At 35.4% G+C, this 19,824-nt stretch overlaps 1 protein-coding gene across 1 annotated transcript in view; it reads right to left on the reverse strand.

Moving 5' to 3' along the window:
• The window catches only part of TRIP11 (thyroid hormone receptor interactor 11), a 29,097-nt gene extending 10,184 nt beyond the window's left edge, over positions 1–18,913 (reverse strand). The window contains exons 1-15 of the mRNA XM_010003754.1: positions 18,898–18,913; positions 17,312–17,388; positions 16,081–16,191; positions 14,696–14,959; positions 13,829–13,897; positions 13,011–13,176; positions 10,989–11,351; positions 10,271–10,311; positions 9,265–9,453; positions 5,153–8,179; positions 3,123–3,263; positions 2,651–2,844; positions 985–1,148; positions 546–649; positions 104–203 (exon numbers count right to left, since the gene is read on the reverse strand). Of these exons, the coding sequence (XP_010002056.1) occupies positions 104–203; positions 546–649; positions 985–1,148; positions 2,651–2,844; positions 3,123–3,263; positions 5,153–8,179; positions 9,265–9,453; positions 10,271–10,311; positions 10,989–11,351; positions 13,011–13,176; positions 13,829–13,897; positions 14,696–14,959; positions 16,081–16,191; positions 17,312–17,388; positions 18,898–18,913 (5,026 nt within the window). The remainder of the gene's footprint in view (positions 1–103; positions 204–545; positions 650–984; positions 1,149–2,650; positions 2,845–3,122; positions 3,264–5,152; positions 8,180–9,264; positions 9,454–10,270; positions 10,312–10,988; positions 11,352–13,010; positions 13,177–13,828; positions 13,898–14,695; positions 14,960–16,080; positions 16,192–17,311; positions 17,389–18,897) is intronic.
• Between the last annotated feature and the right edge of the window lie 911 nt (positions 18,914–19,824).

A 19,824-nucleotide genomic window follows, 5' to 3' on the forward strand; every position in this document is an offset into this window, starting at 1 on the left:
TCTTTCCCTCATAGGAGATACATTTTGCTAAGTTTCTAGGAATAATATTGTCTCTTCAGCTGCTTGGAATGTTTTAAGCAGAGATTAAAACAAATGTAGTTACCTTCTTTCTTAAGCTCTTCAATCTGCTCCTCTTTGATGTCAAGCTGCTCAGTGAGCCTTGATGCTGCATCCAGTGCAGCATTCGCCTCTTCCAAACTTTCCTGAAGAAAGGGCAGGAAAGAGACAAAAAGAGAAGCAGAGGAATTCACTGTCACAATTATGCTAATACAAAACAAATCAAACATAACAGAGACTTCAATCACTTGTCTTTAGAACAACAGGGCTGTAAACATCTGCAGAAAATGGGATGGTCAGCTGAGGAAGGCTACTTTGCTGACCTTCTTTTAATGCCTCCCTCTCTTCCAGGGAAGAGAATTTAACTACATAATTTGATGACAGATGAATTCTTAGACAGTAACACTTAACACAGCAGATAAAAACAAAAAATTCAGTCAAGAATTAGCATTCAGTTTCATAGTGTCCAACTTCATTTTTCAGCTCACCTGCAGTGATTTAACTTTTTCTTCTAAGTTTTCTGCTTTTTTTCTCCATTCTGCAGTCTGTTTTTGGTGTTTCTCCAGCTCTGCTGAATACATAGCTTTTTCTTCTACAGGGTTAAAAATACAAAACAAAACAAATCTTGTTTCACAACATGTAACTTTGTATCTTTTTGGGATACAAAGCTGAAAAACCAAAGCATTATCATGTCTAGTCTTCATGAGGCAGAGGTGGAATTCAAATTTCATAAATGGGATATTGACCATCAGTTTTCACAGGGACAGAATTGTTTTTATATGTTTTTTTAAATGACAACAGATTGTGAAGTTCAAGCTATCAAAAAGGAAATCAGGTATCTAAATTTGAACACGCACTGAAGTATGGTTAACTACTCCAAATGAAAAACACTTGTTGCACTCTTTGCTGTTTCATGACGGCACTTACCCTGTTGGAATTGCTCTAGTACCATCTGCAGGTTGGCCAGTGACACTGCATACTGCTTCACTTGGTCCTGTGAGATGGTGAGCTGTAGCATAGTTTCATCTCTCTGCTTGGAAACCAGGTTTAATTGCTCTTGCAAAGATTCAACTTGCAGATTAGCTTGATGACTTAATTAAAATAAAACATTTTATTTATGAAGACAGTAACAGAAGACATCACAGAGCAAAATGGATCCCAGCAAAAATAGCCTACCTTTCAATTTTTCAGCTCAATTAATAAAAATGCAGGCAATTTTCTTCCTAGTACCTCTATCAAAAAACCCCCCAACCTAACAAAAGATTTTTAAGAAGCCTGATAATAAAATTTTGGTAATAAAAAAAGCCTAATTTTTTTTGGAAGTGCATTATAAAAAGAATAAAACAATCATTGTAGTCCATTATTGTAACAGCACTTTTACCAAATAAATATTCAGTATCTTGCTAATTGTTTGCTTCAATTACTACATGAACCAATTGGTCTTTTTTTCCAATTTTACTTTTAAAGCCAGCTTTCAAGTACTCCGTATATCTTGCTCCATTCTTATCACTGAATACTCCGTTGAACTTCTCATTATGCAAAATATTACCAACCTCATTTATTCCTATGGCAGTCTTTTTAAAGGTGGGAAATAGGCAGTATTTCTTGAAATATATTTGACAAGTTTGATGAGGAATTAAGAAACATTCTGACGCACAGTTTTTACTCAACATTCTCCAAAGTTTCCTACTTACTCCACAATTTTTCACAACAAATTCCACTCAGCTCAGAAATATCTTTGCTGACAACATTTAAGTGCCATCTTTGGCACTTAAAGAAAACTGAAAGACTGAATCTACACATATTTTTTAATTAAAATACTTTTTCATTTGGACAAGCATGACAAGATGAAAAATGAATTCACTTGTCCAAAGTAAGCAATCTTCCTTTAAATAAAACAATATTAAAGAAGCCAGGATAGGCATTGAGTAATTTTAATACTTGGGTTTTCATTATCTAGTTGAGAAGTATGATTATGGCAAATAAATAAAAAGCCACAACTGACTCTAGCATCCTGGATTCTGTTTGTTACGAGAATTTTTAATGCATCTTGATATTTATACATATAGTTTTATATACACATACACACACATATATACACACACTAAAAAGAAAAAAGCTTACAGCAGTGTGTACTTTCCATGGTATCTGGTATAAAGTAAGGATGCATACTTGTCTTGAAAGCAATTCACAAAGCTCAACAGTCACATCTGTGCGCTGAAGCATGTAAGAGTCTTTCAAACTGAATGAAGCCTTGACTTAAAAGTCAGTTAAGTCCATCTTTTTTGACATGACAGACAACTAAATTGGTGGGTTGAGGGATTTTTCTTGTTTCCACTTCTAAGAACTATTGAAGATAGGAGATTTCAATAGCTGCTACTAAAAACAGAAATATCTTCTTAAGTTCTCAACAGTAGTCAAATATATTTCAAACCACCTTCTTATTTTAGAGTGACAAAAGTTCATACATTTTTGTTTTCTCATGTGCTTAGCATGTTCCAGAATGGTAATTCAGTAAAATAAAGCCATCGGTACCAGTTTAGATAACTGATACTTACAGCCAACACCACTGCTGTATAAATTACAAGAATACCTGGCATTCTCTACTGCAGTAGATGAGGACAGGAGTTTTTCTTCCAAAACGACAACTTTTTTCCGCAGCTTGACCTCCCTGTCTTCTGCAGCTAAAGCTTCTCGTGTGTAGGACTCCTCCATTTCTAACAGGTGGTTCCGTAACCGCTCCAGCTCCTGATTGAGGCGCTGCTCCTTCTCACGTAAATGTTGTATCTGTGCAGAACATACCCTAAGTTGCTTGTAACACCACAGAACCACACAGAATCACAGAATGGTCATGGTTGGAAAGGACCTCTGAGGACACTGAATCACCTTTCATAAAAGCAATTTAAGCAAACATAAAACATGCCCATTGAAGCAAATTGATACACATGCAATTTTAAATGCTTTTTACAGGCGATTGCTACCAAGAATAACCCAGATAGCATTACAAATGTGATTTCTTACTCTTTATTTTATTTCTTGCTACTGTAAATTATTTGGTGGTGTACCTCACTCTGCAGGGCATTGCTCTCCATTTGCTTCTGTTTGAGTGCTACCATTACTTGGTCTCTCTCTTGCTGGAAAATAACAGCCTTTTCCTGCATTGATTTCACTTCATTTAAAAGCTGATTCAGTTCTCCTGTTTTGCCCTGTTGAAGACACAAACAGCATTTCAAACATGGCAAATAGTTTTACCAAAGGAGACAGTCTTTGCCAAGAAGAACATAACGACAATACTGATATAACAAGGTAAAGGGCAGAACACCCCAGACCATAGAAAAACATTTGGCAAAAACATTATTTTTAAGTTACTTCACTCACATGTCACAAGACAAAGTAAATGCTATTGCTAAAAGACACTACAGAGATGCATCGTCTTAACTCACTGCTGATACCTACCTGTCCTTAAACAAGAGACATGTATTATGTACGCAGAGGTCTCTGACACTTCTGTACTTGAAAATGTCATTTTTCCTACAGTGTCTGGAATTTGTTCTCTGTGATAAGATGTTTATTAGGCCATGCCCATGTAAAGCATCAGCCTTGGTAGGTCAACCTGTCCAAACTTAAGACTGAACACATGAAGTCTTTAAAAACAAACCATAAGATAACCTCACTCCCAAAGATTGGCCTTCAGTCACAGCAATGTCTGTCATGTTTTCAGATGTCAAATTTCAATGAATACTGTTCCCAGTATAATAGATATGCTGTTCCAAATTTACCACAACTTTACATTAATTAGCATATAGAGGAAAAGTGTATGTTACACAGAATTCACAAATACACATGAATGCACTTTCAGTTACTTGAAACCTTTCAGCATGCTCTTTACCTTGGTCTCATATGTTGTCCTGAAAGCAGTTACATCTATTGAATATGAACACGCAAGCAAACCTTCTCTTTTTATGTTGTATTATCTTCTGACACACACGAAACACAGAACTATTTGATTACAATTTTGTGTAGCTCTCCATGGCAAACACAAAGTGTGTATCAAGAAGTTCTCCAATTTGTGCAAGAAAAACGTCCAGACTAATGTTCCGTGCTTGAGACACTGAAAGCCTAAGCCACCCATGAGTGCAAGTCTGCAGGCCAAAGACATGCAACACGGAGAACCTAGCTAGACAATGCTGTTTTCTTCAAGTTAGAACAAAAAATAAATAAAACAAAAAAGTAAAAGTGTGAATTTGTAAAGTATTAGTACACTTCAGATGGGCAAGACTGATGAACACAAAAATTCTCAAGGATAATTCAAAGCTACTTTTCACAACGTAACTGTGCTTTTAGACAGTAAAACTCATTGTAAATCTGTAGTATTTCTGTAGAACAGGATAGGGAAACCTCTACTATGAGCAAACATAGCTAATCATCTGTCTTAAGTCAAACTCCTCCAAAAAAACTTAAAAATCCAAGTTTTGCTGCATTACACTGCAGATTAGCTGGTGGTTTGTAAAAGTTTCAAAGAGAAGTGAGTGGGATGAGACACTGGAACAGGTTGCTCAGGGTAGGTGTGGATGCCCCCTCCCTGGAAGCGCTCAGGGCCAGGCTGAATGGGGCCTTAAGCAGCCTGGCCTAGTGGGAGGTGTCCTGGCCCATACAGGGGAGTTAGAACTAGATGATCTTTAAGGTCCCTTCCAACCCAAATCATTCTATGATTCCATGAAAAACAGTAGAGGAAACCATTTAGGAAAATTTGTCCTGCTGGCCAACTCTGCAAAAGTTTGGAGCACTATACAGTAAAAATAGTATAGGGCACTTAATGAACAACAGGGTCAAAGCAAAATATTAAGCAGCTGTTCAAGCAATTTCCAGAAAAATGAAAAATGTAGCTTATGGCTGCATAATTAACAGATAACACTGTACAGCACCCACCTGCTAATTCTGAATTTCTCAATTTTTGCAGGGTGATGATTTTTGTTGTGGTATAATGCAGTAAGGAGACACAAACAGATTTCTGACAGTTAATTGCTACATATACCAAAAATGCATTACCACATGACTAGATTTAAAATATATTCATAAATACGAATGTACATACCTGTTCTTTTTCTTTCAATAGCTTCTCAAAAGCAAGAGCTTTCTCCTTCATTGAGTGAGACTCAAACTCTTTCTCTTTCAGCATCATTGAAAACTGCATGTTAGTTTCTTGAAGTGCTCGGAATTCTGTTTCTTTTTCCCTGCACCTTGTAACTATTTTTTCATTTTCTTCTTTCAGTTTTCGAATATCCATTTCTAAAATTAAATTTCTTTCTTTAAGATTTGTCACAGCCTGCTTCAAAACCTCATTTTCGTTTTCTTTGTTACTAAGATTTTCACTCACAGACAGTAACTGATCACTTTTAGATTTAATTAATATGTCTTTTTCCCTAAGTGATTTCTGCAAGACATCATGTTTTTCTTTCATCTGCCTCATCTCTGACTCAGTCTCTTCTTGACTTTTTCTTTCAATCTCTGATGCTGTAGCCACAGAATCAGATAATCGTTGATTATTTTCCTGAAGAGTCCTAATAGTTGAATCTTTTTCTTGCAGCTTTTTTTTCAGTTGTTCCAACTCCTTTTGAATGAGTTTAGACTCATCACTGAGTACTTCAGGTGCACTGTATTGAGCACCCGAAAGCTGTGAAACAGTGGAAGCTGTTGCCACAGATGGTGCTACCAAATCAAGTTTACTCAGGAGAAGATCCTTGGTGTTATGAAGCTGTCCTATGCTATGTTGAACTTGTGCTAATTCCTGACTAAAACTTTTCAGCTGTTTCTCATTCTGTTCATAAGTCTGAATCAAGCCATTATAATCGACCTGCAACTTTGAATTACTCTCACTTTCAACTGAAATTTGTGCTTGAAGCTTGTGTAACTCTTCTTGAAGGTGAGCTGACTCATGCTGCATGTTCTGAACTGTGGTTATTACTTGCTGCTTCCACTCTTCCATCTTCTTTACTTGCTGTTTTAGTTTATCACGTTCTTGTAGAAGTTCCTCAAATTGGTTAGTGTTAACACCTCCTGATCCATTATCAGTACCGGTAGTGGATGTCTGTAAGACAGTCAATAAGGTTTGGCATTTTTGACTAAGAGCATCTATTTCAATATCTTTTTCTCGAATGATACGGGATAAATTCTGAATAGTTTCTCTAGACATGTCTTGACTGCTGTTTTCAGATCTATTAGATAACTTTTGATTCTCCTCTTGCAACCTTATCAAAGCTGCTTCTTTAGCAGCAACTATATCCATGATATTATGATACTCTGTTTTTAACTGACTGTTTTCTCTCGTCTTTTCACTTAAAACTGCCAATACTTGTTCTCTCTCCATAACATAAGCTTGCAGCTGCTGCTGAAGACAAACAACATCCTGCCTATAGGAAGCTGAGGAAACTCTAGCATTGAGAGCTTGTATTTCTAAATCCTTCTCTTGAATGATCCGATTAAGTTTGCCAACTTCATCCTTAGACAACTGATCAATTTGGTGGCTTAGAGAAACATTCTTTTCATTTAGAAGCTTAATCTCCATCTCTCTTTCTTTGATACCTTTCACCAGTCTTTCAATTTCAGCTTTAGATAAGTCATGCTTTTCATTTCCATTTTCTCCATTAAGAGTTCGAACTTTGGTTTCCTGAAAGAGATCCGAGGAATCAGTCTGAATGATCTGTCTCTCTTTGTGCAGCTGAGTTTTAATTTGTTCGATTGTTTTCTGCAAGTTTTTAATTTCCTCATCTTTCTCTAAAGAAAGTCTTTCATGTGTGACATTCATTTGCTCACATTGAAATTTAGACTCATCTATTTCCTTTCTTTGCTGCTGCAAAGACTGCTGAAGTTGCACTGTTGTTCGATTCTGATCTTCTATTGTTTTTTTATGAACTTCTATTTCTTCTTCAAGATTATTCTTTATCACTTTTAACTGTGTTACCTCACTCTCAAGTTCAATAATAATATCTAGAGTTTTAGGCTCAACCACATGCGTAGATCTACTCTGCTGATCCTTAAGACGCTCAATTTCTTCCTTCAAATGATTATTTTCTTCCTTCATGACTGCAAGATTTCTGTCTTTTTCCTCCAAATTCTGTTTTAAGACATCTTGCTGTTTTGAAATTTTCACATGCTCCTCAAGTTCCTGTTTCACCTGTAAGGCTTGATTTTTAAATTTTTCAATAAGTGTCTCTTTTTCTTTTATGAGCTCTGTCAACTGCTTTTGTCCTCCTAAGCTAGTAGTCAACATCTCTTTTGTTTCTTGATGGTCAGTTTCCATCTGCTCAATGCTCCTTTGAAGTTCACCAATTTTAAAGTCTTTCTCTTGATTGAGTTTAACCAGGCGCTCGTGTTCAAGCTGCAAAGCAGTGGTATCCATACTACGGGCGTTTGATAATTCCTCAATAGTTTGCTTATACTTATGTGCTTGTTCTAAAAGCCTCTTTTCTGACTGGTTTAATTCACTCTCTAGCTGTCTTTTTTCCATTTTCAAAGCCTCCACAAGAGTGTCTTTTTCCAAGTAAACTTTGTTTTTCTCAGAAATTGCATTACTTAACTCTTGTTTTAGCTCTTCAACAGCTGCTGTCAGCTTTCCATTTTCTGTTCTGAGATCAGACAAAGATTTCTCTAAGTCTTCACTGAGTTGTTTATTTTCTAAAATGTCATTCTGTAGCTTTGCAATCTCTGCTTCTCTTTCTTTCAGAATCAGATCTTGACAAGGGTAGTTAGACTCCTGATTACTGTTTTCAGTTAACTTGCTCAAGGACACAGGAAGTTCCTCTCTTTCTTTTAGTCTCTGCTCCAATTCTCTGATTTCTTTTTTATTATGCAAATTACAGTCCTGGGATTTCCTCAATTGTTCCTGAAGATCTTTAATATTATCTTGAAGCTGCTGCTTACTTATATGCAAATCATTAAGTGCATATGAACATTTGCTTAGTTTTTCCTTCTGACTATCTAACTCCTTAATAGCTTCCTTCTTCTCAATTTCTAATTCTGATACTTTCTTTCTTTCAAAGTCTATGTCAAATTTCAGCTGTTTGATGATACTATCAGTTTCTGTGTGCTGTTTTGACAGCTGCTCTTTCAGTGTAATCATATGCTGAAATGAACACAAACAAGAATTCGTTAGGAGAGGAGAACCAGCCAAACTATGCATTTTACTAACTTTTATTCTCTAAACAATAAAAATCAATTTAAAATTTGAAAAATAAAAAATTGAGAGGAAACAAAAATGTTTCCTGTTTGCCATCTTAAGTAGTCAAGCAGTATAAGGTAGTTAATACTAAGCTAAATAAACCAAATATCAAGTAGGGATAGATTATGTTTCACTAAAAACAAGAACACCAACGCCCCCAAAAGAAACCTAACCAAATCAAGGAACAAAAAAAGAACTACCGAAGAAAAAAATTGTTGGAATTTGCCAGGGTAGCTGGAATAGGTATGCAGCAAACACTCACTACTTAAAAATGGGGAAGCACTGAATTTAAGATAACAAATTGCAGAAGTGGATGCATATCTGTATATTCTATTTTCAATTTCTTGTTTGAGCTTATTTTCAAACACGCTTCCTAGGATTCAATTAATAGGAAAACACTTTAATTGTTTAATTCCATAAAGTAAACCAGTATTGAAAACAAATGGTATGTTTACAGGTCAAATATATCAGAACAGTGACCAAAAGGTTGAATTCCATTTTGATTACATAAAATCAGTGACTTTTTTGCTCCACAAATGCTCACATTATGAGCATTTTATGTAATAAAATAACATAGTTCTTTAACATACTTTAAAATTGTTAAAGAAAAAACTTATAAAAAAATCTTTCATGTTATGCATCCTGTCATAAGACAGAGGGCAAAATATTACAAGAATAACCACCTTCAGAAGTTCTGCATGGAAAAATCTGGAAGTATTTAACTGGACTTCAGAAAATAACACCCCTTATGGATAGCTGACATGCCATATTAATTCTCTGTTGATAACAAGTAGCTTTCTTGCGCTTCATAATTTCACATTGAGACAGTAGATATGGACAGTGGTCCTAGTAGTCTTTTCAGGGCTTGGTGGATAACTTGTATTTCCCAGGTATCTATGTTCAAAGATCAACTTAAAAGATAAACATATGCACACACAAATCTAAACATTCATTTTAGCACTTCAGTAATTAATTGCAATATTTATTACCTGAGTGGCTTCTTGATTCTGCTTATCTAGTTCTTCCAACTCCGCTATTAATGTTTCTCTTTCAGCAATACTTTCATTTAATTCATGTTCTTTCCTTTCCAGATCTTGTCTTAATTGATGTAATTCCGAATTCTCTTTCTCAGTGTATGCAGAAAGAATATTCTTGTTTGTATGTTGTTCCTTCTCTTCCTTAAGTTAAAAAAAAAGTTATACTTTTCCTTGCTGAAATTTATAAACTGTTTAGACTTGAAATTGTTTCTTTTTTATCTTCAACAATTAAAAGCAAAGCATGCATTTCTCTGTTAGAATCTCTAAGCCTACATGAATCCTATCCCACTTAAAAAAACCCGTAATTTTGAAGTATCTGTCTCTACCATTAATACATACATTTTGATTTTCTCATCTCTAAGTTTAGTCTACAAACTTCTGCACAAAAAGCCATGGTTTGATAAGCAAAGTTATATCCTCCTCAGAGGTATGGATCCACAGCTAGGATAAATTGAGATACCCTAAGCATGCAGTATGCTGCACAGTGAGAGAGGACATTTTAACTAAGGACAGTTGAGTAACATGCTTACAAAACGGGCCATGGGAACTCTTGAATACATGCAAAATACAGAAGGCCCCAGTTCAAAAATACTACCGGATATGAAGGAAACTAAGCCAAATCTCTCTAGGTTGAGTTTATAAAGGACTAAGTCAACTTTGCCAAAAACTAAAGGTGTGTTCCAAAGAACCTGTATGCTCTCAGCTTAAGTAGCAATGGGATAGGGGGAACTTCACAAGTTTTCTTTAAGAGTGCACTGTGGAGTTTCACAAGTCAAAATGTATCTATGAATTCCACATGTAATCATAGAATTAATCTATAATAACTTCCATGATTACAGTGTTATTTATGTAGAAGTGTGAATGCTCAAAAAAAAAAGTATAGTGACAGAACCTGTGTTTTCCATCAGTCACTATTGTTACGAACTTTTTTGTTGGATTAATTTAGAAATTGCTTTACCTGATTTAAACTTGAAAGTCTTGCTATTTCGTTTTCTGCTTCTGCAATGGAAAACAAAAAACCACATGATTTTACTACTTTCCAAAGAAAAATAAACCCTAATTATTCTGAACAGAACTCTGCTGTTCAGAAGAGAACAGTTTCACAATACTTTGCAATGATAAGCATCAGTGCTGTGAAATACTGTACCATCAACCACCACCAGAGAGCAGAGTATTACTTTTACCACCAAGGCCACGCTATGAGGACTTTGATACTACAGTGTATCAGTTATGCAATATTAAAAATTTTCTACATATAGATCTACTTCTTAAACATGCTTCAGCACTTATTTAAGAAGTCATTAGTAAGAGACTGCAGTTAGGCACAAAAAGCATAATTCTAGAATTTAAACAAACAACTTATACTGAGGCTTACTTTTAAAGAACGAAAAGTCTATCACAAACAGTTGGCAGACATTACTCACCTAATCAGAAACTCCTATGATAATCACACTAGTCTTAATGATGTAATCTCCTTTTCTGCTTAGCCTTACCCTCAATGGACAACCCTTTTCTAAAGCTGCAACCTTTTAAATGCACAGTCTCATATTCAGTTGTGAATTCTTAAAATAAATTCTGAGCTTTAAAAGACCTGTAAAAATACACTAAAAATTTAAAAAAAAAAAAAAAAAAAGAACCCCAACTAAAACCCTCCCAAAAAACCATCATCTCTGTACCTAAAAGTGCTTGCTGTAGTCTGATAACATCTTCTGGTAGTGATGTCTTTGATTGGAGCTTCTTCTCCTGTTCTTTCAGGAGAGCATCTTGCTCTGCAACAGAACTTTGAAGCATACTGAAGTCAGATTTAAGATTTTCATACTCTTGCGTTATTTGGATTTTTTCTACCTTTGCCAACTCTTGTTCTTTCAGAAGAATTTTGTTTTCTTCTTTGGCAGACGACAACTCATGATTTAATTGTCTTATTTCATCTTCTAGGTCCTTTACAACTTGCAGCTTTTCTACTCTTCCTCCGTCTAAACTCTGAGCATTCTTTTTTTCACTAATTTTAGAGTCATCCATGGTATTAGTACTCACACCACCTAAAAAAAACCACAACAGATTGTTTGCAATATTATCCAAAGCCAACACTGTAGACCTTTTACTTAAAAGTCTCTTCTTCCACTCTCCTGACAAGGAGGGAGATATAGTCTAAACCAAAGACTTGATCATCATCACCAGAAAACTTACTTAAACAGAACTAACATTTGAAGCAGTGCTATACATATTACCTTTTTGATAAAGCAGCTTTTAAAATACTTACACATCACTGGATTGAATATTTTTAAAATGTAAGCGGTTCAAGACATACATTGTTCATAATTTAATTAAAATATACTTTACCCCTATCTCTCATGGTAGGGAGATAATGGAATCTAATTTATCAGTATTCAGAACCCCTCAATTTTCTAAGAATAATTTATCAAACCCCATCTTATTCAGCCTGATGCAAAAATCCATGTTTATCATGTAATTATTGCATTTACAAGATTTGCTAAATGGATGTAATAAAGAACAATTTGCTACAAATTAGTACATCATTTGCTATATGATGCACAATTTTTTTTTCACCTAAAGAGCTCATTTTACAGAGCTGATGTTTTCACAGATCCACCATACTATCACGACATTCATAGTTCTGTACAGTCCTCACAATGTAATTTCCAGGTAAGCTACAGAGAATAAAAATGGGTAATCAAATATGTACAGAGTAAAATGTTAAATGAAAGCACACTGCTTGTGAATTCATTTCAGTCTTAGCTCAAATACTTCCCCACCCCAGTCTGTATTATGTTGTCAAACAGAAGCAACAAACAGAAATATAAAATACTCTAATTCTTCAACAGTTATGAACAGTATTTATTTTACAGTTAACTGCAAATTATACGGGATTTTTGCTTCTGAATTTATTAAATTAGTCCTGCTGATGTAAGTACGTGCAGTATATATAGTACGTGCAGTAAACGACAAATTTACGATTTACATCTTAACAGGCATCCAGTTTCAGTAAATTCCCTCTAAGTACTACCTTAGAAACTAAGAGGCACCTTCCAAAAGGAGTTTTCACTCTTTAGGATACCAAGTTTCAACAGATAATAAGAGAGGTTTACACTTAAATCTTACATATTTGTGCAAAGAAGCCCCTAAAAAAAACCTAACTGACATTATTATTTTTCTGGAATATGAAATACCTAAATGACAAAAAAATGCTCCTTGTGAGAACTACTGAGCTTCTCTTACAATCTAGTCACATCACAGTCTAAGGCATGATCCTTATGGCAATCTTTGAGCTTTTGTCAAGTAAGCCAATTGGCATATAATACTTCTCACTAAAATTACTTTTGTGCTGAGGTTTTCTTATCTTCAACTTTGTATGTCTCATTCAAACCTATCTTCTGTGCAAGTTAAAAGAACAAGAAGTGTAGAATTTAGAGCACAACGTTTTATATATATAGAAAATGACCCTCTAGACTGACAACTGTCAGAGGATGAGACACCACCATTCGAGTGTTCAAGCCAACCACTGTGAATATAGGATACTAGGATATGCATGCGTCAAACATGAAGCTGAACTAAAGCTGAAATTCAAATTCCTAAATATCATGTTTTTGATACTTATTACAGTCTTAAATAAACATTCAAAGCTTTAGGCAAAATTCACTGTAAAATAAATTTAAAAGAAAGCATCTGGCAATAAAGACCTTGCTGTAACTGATTCTCAAGTTCTTCAATTCGCTCTTCATATTCACTCAGCTCTTCTCGGTGTCGACGACTGATCTCCACCAGCTTCTGCCTGTGTGCATCCTGCAGTACTGAAAGTTCATGTTGATGTTCATCAATTTCTTTACTTAAATTGTGTTTGAGCTCCTAAAAGTGTCAGAGAAACAGAATGCTATGAGTACAAAACCTTAAGAAAAAATTTTTAAAAAAAATTTTCATGGTAAAATTAAGGAATATATGAAAGGATTTCTCAAGTTTCTTGGCTTTTGTTGCTTTGGCTTTATTTAAACATGCTAAAAGACCTTCCATTTTAAAATATGTTTCTAGAAATAGTATGCTCTACACAACAGTGAATACTAAACTGAAGTAGAGAGATTCCCTAGGATGTATTCCTAGTAACTTTCAAGGATGGCATGCAAATCCGTATTTTGCATCTTCAATGAAAAAAAGGCAAGATATTTTTGAGAATGGAGAAGAAATTATTTTGTCTATCTACAATTCAGTCTCATAAGTCATCAGCAGCTTCTGAACTGATTTCCTAATACTGATGTCATTCTTTTAAGCTTATATACTCTAAAAATGAAATCCTATAAATACCCTTTCTCAGAATAACTGGTTTTAAATATAGCACAGCAACATTTCAGTCAGCAGTATGTGTCCACATGCCTTTTTAATAGATAAAAATCTAAGTGCTAGTACTGTAAATATTTTAGCTACATTCATGAATGATGTGAACATATTCAAAACCATCAAGAACAAAGCATAAGAGAAGACTAGTTGGTCAAAGCTGTCATCTTACCTTAACAACATTTTGCAGTTTGCATATTTCACTTTGTTCAGCATCATTTGTCCCTTGCACTTTGGAAGACTGAGAAAAGAAAAATCCCATATCCACGTGAAAACTGTGACAAATATGTCCATTTTCCAAGCAAGAGCTTCCTCTACTGATACTCAAAAGTAGAAAACAATAAAACTAATATGAAGCTTTATTTACAATAATTTTGATTTTAAAACATTTTCATTTTCCATGGACATTTTTTTTATTATTACATGTAAATATATAGAAGTCTGGGGAGGGGGTGTTACTTCACCTAGTAAGACAACTTTACTTGAATATTTCCACATGGGAAAAGTATACCTCCGAAATCTAGCTGCAGCTTGAAAAACTACGACTCACATCAACAACAGCTTCAGAAGTATCTTTTCTTGTATCAGCAGATCATGAGTTACAACTGACACATCAAGGACGCAGAGAAGAGTAAGTAAAAAGAGTATGCAAGTATCCAACTATTACTTCGATCAGTATTATGCTGATAACAAATAATTGATATCCCAGTCAGCAAGAAGAAAAGTATTTTCTGAAAGCTGAACAATAATGAAACTCTAAAGCTGGGTTTTAGATAAATTTTCATTAAATCCCTTTTCCTAACTTGACAAATCATGCATTGAAGTATCACAAAAACACATCTGGAAGTTAGTATTGAATATGTCCCTGTGGCAGCAACAGAATCACTAAAAGATTATTAGATTTCAGCTTTTCCATCAAATCATGCTGCTTCTAGAATTCGTACAGAAGGAACTTTCCATTCCAAAAACACCAAATGCAACACTCCAAAACACTCATTTGGAGGGCAGAGGGGAGGGAAAGATATGGGGAGCCACTCACCAGGGCAATCTGCTTCCAGTGGTCAACCTCAGATTCAAGCCTAGAAACTTGATTGGACAATCTGTTTATTTCTTGTTGTGACCAGATTACATCTCCAAAATCCATTTCATCTCCTTCAAAACCTGAAGAGTGTCTGACCACTGGAACATAGGAAGCTGTTGTAGCAGCTGACGGCAGAACACCAGCTGCTAACTGTGCTGACTGTACTTTCTGCAGTTGTTCCTGTAGTGCATTCTGTCTAGCTTTCAGATGGCTGATTTCCACCTGGACATACAGAACACAAGGTATTGTTTCAATAAGAATATAAAAATACACTCTACCTCTTGTGGCCTTATGAAATATGAACCAACCAAACAACTCCCCCCCGTAAAGTTACTGACCACTTTCACCAAAAAGAAAAGGATAAACCCCAAACACTCTCCTAGTGGAGAAAAGCGGTCTTAGCTAATGTTTCACCAAGTATCTCTGCAAGGACACATTAGAAGTTTAATAGTTTTCAGTTCAGCAAAATTTCAGTAAAGCTGTGCTAATTATTTCAGGAGCTAAGGTACCTAAGTCCTATAGCAAGATTCAGGCTATTAAGTTGTACAAAAATTTAAAATATTTAAAGAGGGTATTCAGATATGAAAGTTAAGCAATATACGATGCTTTCCCAGTTATTTCTACAACACTTGATTTATTATACAATAAACCACTCAATGTATAGAAAATGTACTTATTTACAATAAACTGAAATTAGCTGCATGAAATTTTCTGATAACAATTCTGTTATTGTATTTAATAAGCAGAATTCTATACATCTCAAAATTCTGCTTCCTCTGGTTCCCCAATGCATTTACAAATTAAGCCGAAATAAAACTCCTTTTGGCACGCTGGCCATTTTCTTCATTTAGAAGGCTATGAAATCTCTATAACCTATTGTGTAACATAAGCTCACGTTTCCATCACAACAGGACACTTCTCAAACCATGAAAGCTAGTTCTGTTCCCTTTGATTGTAGACAGTAAGACGAATAACCAAGATACTCACAGACAATATAACTGTTTCAAATAAGAATCTGCTCCTGTTCCCTGCCTTAAAGATAACTGAATCAGAAGTATAAAGCAGTTCAAGTGTCTACTCTCACAGCGATTCCAGAAGCAACAGAAATTCTGATATATGCATGACATTCCCAGTTTTCTAGTCTCCCCTATCTCCTGGTAGCTCTGCTTCTATCACATGATTCAAAGAAAAATATGTCTAAGTCTCTCCATGTCTACACTAGCAAACCAAGAAACCACAACTGTAACCAACACTGAAAGAGCCCAGACAGTATAACAAAGAGATTCAACAGCATAGTAAGTTTATTGCATGTACTTACTCAAATATTTCACTCTGTATCCTACCTCTTTCTGTTGAAGCTGATTTCTGTACTCTATAGATAGCTGCTTTATTTGGAGTTCTGCTGCTTCATGCTTTTCTTCCAAATCACTACAAACTTTTTTCAGTCTCTCGTTCTACCAAAAATAAGAAATGAATGTTGGTAAATTTGGAACAGGATTAGAAAAGTGTAAATCTACTGAACAGTAATGAAATCCATTAAACTGCACATATTTCTCACGTTATTTCACTCAAAACACACATTAACAGTAATTTCCAAGTGTGGACTCAGGATCATGTTCATGTCCAAGCTTTCAATTTTTACATGGCATGGACTGTAGCTCACTTTCAGAAAAAGGTTTGTGGTGACCAGAGGCAAAAGCCAACACGAAAAATTCAGGGCTGAATTACATCTTAGCATGAACCACAGGCAAAATTCAGGAACAGCCACAGAGCACAAGGTGGAATTAATATCCAAACAGTCCTGTATTGTCTCTCTGTCACTGGCCAATAGCAGATGGCAAGAGTCTAGAAAAATAGACAAGTAGGGACAGTTACTTCCCCAAAATATTATCTTAAATTCTCCATGTTATTGAGGGCTGAAGACACAGATGAAAGCTGTTTGTTTACAGCAATAAATAAAGTCACAAGACCAACAGGTCCTCTGTAAAAGTACACAAAGTCCACTTCCACAAGTACACATGGGATTTGTAAGCAGTCTGGAAAAGCATGAGCATCCATAGCTACGTCAAAACGACCAATAGTTCAACACAGAAACTGCATCAGGAAACACCCACGCTCTATACTATGAAGCTTGTTGCAACAGACTTGCTGTGCAGAATAACTGGGCATTCCGGATCTCCTTTTATTTGTGGTCATATATAAAATGCTATTAAAAAACCCCAACAACTTAGCTCTTTGCCAGCTAAAATTTACGAAACTTAGTTGATTTTTGCATTTGCAAGCTTTTCAGAGGCTACAGTTCAAGCCCACATGATAGGCTGGAACAGTCACAGGAGACAGTGCTAAAAGCAAGAGATGAAAACTTGCACCTCATGCATACTCGAATAAACAAATGTGGCCCCCTAAAGGGGATGGCAGCTTGTCACAAAATAAGGAGCTGCATTCTAACACCACTGTCACTCTAGTTTCTTGTTTCTACCCAGGGACAAGCAACTGCAATGCAGTATTTCACTTTTGCAAGAAACAAATGCTACTTATTGCTTTTAATTATAGTAGTTTAAAAATATTTCTTACTTCAAACTTTTGTGCTGCATTAATACTTTCTATTTCTCTGAGTCTAGAATTGGATACGTGGAGTTCTGTTGCTGCATCTGAAAGAAAGTGAAAATTTTCATTTTTATTACACTACTTTCAATCTGTTAAGTAGACATCAGTTAAAATCTCACTTATTATTAATAAATATCTTACTTCGGACTTTTTCAATGTTCCTTCCTCAGTAAATGTCAAAAGCTGATTTTACCAGAACACTGTCAGAATTGTTTTCAGACCAGAGAGTCTGTGAACCTAATTTAATTCCCCCTTATCTAGGCTTTAAGTCACACCACGAAACTAGAAGTATGGATTTAAGCTGTAATATAAGGGAAATAAAAAGGTTTATACTTGACTATTTCATGTCACTGAATCCGCTATTCATTTAGGAATTTGCCCCTGACATGTCAGTTGTTTCTCAGTAATCTCATGTGAAATTTCAAAACAATACCTAGTTGCATAAAATACAACACTTACTAAGTTTTTATGAAAAAAAACCCAAAACAACAAACAACTACAAAACCTCAAACCCAACAAAACCCACACAACAAAACACCAACTCTGCTCCCCACATAAAGGCACAAAAAACCCCACAGGACACACTTTCATTGACAAAGGCAACACAATCGACCACGGCAGATTATCTAACACAAAAAGCATGTAATTCTGCCGTGAGATACTGTTCCTTCCAATGATCACCTTCCTCAAATAGCCTATGTGTACTTTTCCCAAGTTTCATTTGTAATGGATAGTAATACTACATTTATTTTTATGAATGACAAATCATCCTGAATTTACTGTAAAGTAACCTTGACAATTTTTCAAAGTTTGAAAAAAATACAATTTTCAAGTAGATACTGTATCTCATAATTTCCTACATGCTGTTTAAAACTGGTGAAGCTCAAATGTTTCTGGGGCAACAACCTACCATGAAAACTGCTGAACTGAAAATGTTAACATCTATAATCCACAAACACCATCTTCAGTTTAGATGGTAGTCAAAGCAGTGAATGTAAGGGATAATATAAAAAATCAGAAAACATTAGAAAGTTAGGAAATTTAAAAAAGGAATGTAAGGAACTACTTTAAAAGCATCATTTAGGCCACATAATATTTAAAGGTTTCTACAGAAGAGTACTTGGATGCCACTAGATTTTTATACCCTTAAGGCCAGTAACCCATAAAAATGCACTACTCTGAAATTTTTAAGAGACAGGAGCTGTTCACAGAAGTATCTAAATAGTCAAGTAACTACTGGACATCAACACATCTTTCTTGCACAAACTAAAGAATAAACCTGTGAACTGGAATCTCAATTTATCTTTTAAAAAGGCAGAAGAAATGCACCAGATGGCTGCACACTTTAGCAGAGTAAAATAAGCATCCAAACTAATCTATTAGGGATTTTGGATTTAAAACATTTCTAAAAAAAGTATTTTAGAAAAATGGAAAAAGGCAACTTTGCAGTTATCATAATACATGCCTCTCTTTGGAGCATTTTATCTGTATACCAAAAAACATGCAAGTAGGAGATCAGCAGCCTGAGCTTGCCAACAAGATTTATGCAGTACTTTCACTGGGCTTCATAGTTGTCAAGTTGCACACAAAGTAGAACTGTTCGATTTATTTAAGATGTATTTAAATGTATTTGAGTATTCAGAAGTCTCAGCAGTTCTTTGCAGTTGCTATTCCTAACATTGTTTTGAGAATATTAATTTTTTCAAGAAGTTATAGTTCCAAGGAGGCAAACAATACTAGAAGTATTGACCTATTGATATTTATTACCATGCTATACAATTGCTATACTAGAAAAATCAAGTTTTATTTAAAAGCTTGAAACAAAAAGGCATTATTAAAAATACAAAGAAAATACTAGTCTAGAATAAATCTACTGTTACTTTATTGAGTATCTGAATCTGAAGCCTCTGCTTCTCTGTTTCCATTTTCTGTTTTAAATATAAATCATCCTAATTTTAATCCCTATAAAACAAGGGCCATGTTCTCCCACTTGGCTGTAGGAGAACGGCAGAACTCGACAGGTTTCCCTGAGCCCAACTGAAACGTAACAAAAACATCAGAAACACTGGACCTTTGCCTGTGTGACACGTCAGACTTAGATCACACCAGTGGCAAAAAACATCCCTGTGTATTACTACTACTCCGCAGTTTTATGAAACCTCTTTAAAAGCAGCTAATCAAACGGGGTTTCAGATAAACTAAGCAAACAGAATGGAAGAACAGCGTTGTGTGCTTTTTGTTACTGATCAACGCAACACTTGAAGTACTTCAGAAACCTCCGAATAATAAACCCAGAAGAGGTTTTCCTCCGCTATTATAGCCTGGGAAAGTGTTTGTTTATTCTCCAGATCCTGAGGTCACAGGGGCGGAATAAAAACACAAGCACAGCGAGCAAGGCCGGCAGGTCCCCGTGAAGGTAGGGAGCCGCGAGTCGGCAGCAGCTCAGCTCCCCCGCGGCTGGCCGAGGCAGGCAGAGCAGG

Source organism: Chaetura pelagica, unplaced genomic scaffold (genome assembly GCF_000747805.2).
Source record: "Chaetura pelagica isolate M959 unplaced genomic scaffold, ChaPel_1.0 scaffold48, whole genome shotgun sequence".
Classification (NCBI taxonomy): Eukaryota; Metazoa; Chordata; class Aves; order Apodiformes; family Apodidae; genus Chaetura; species Chaetura pelagica.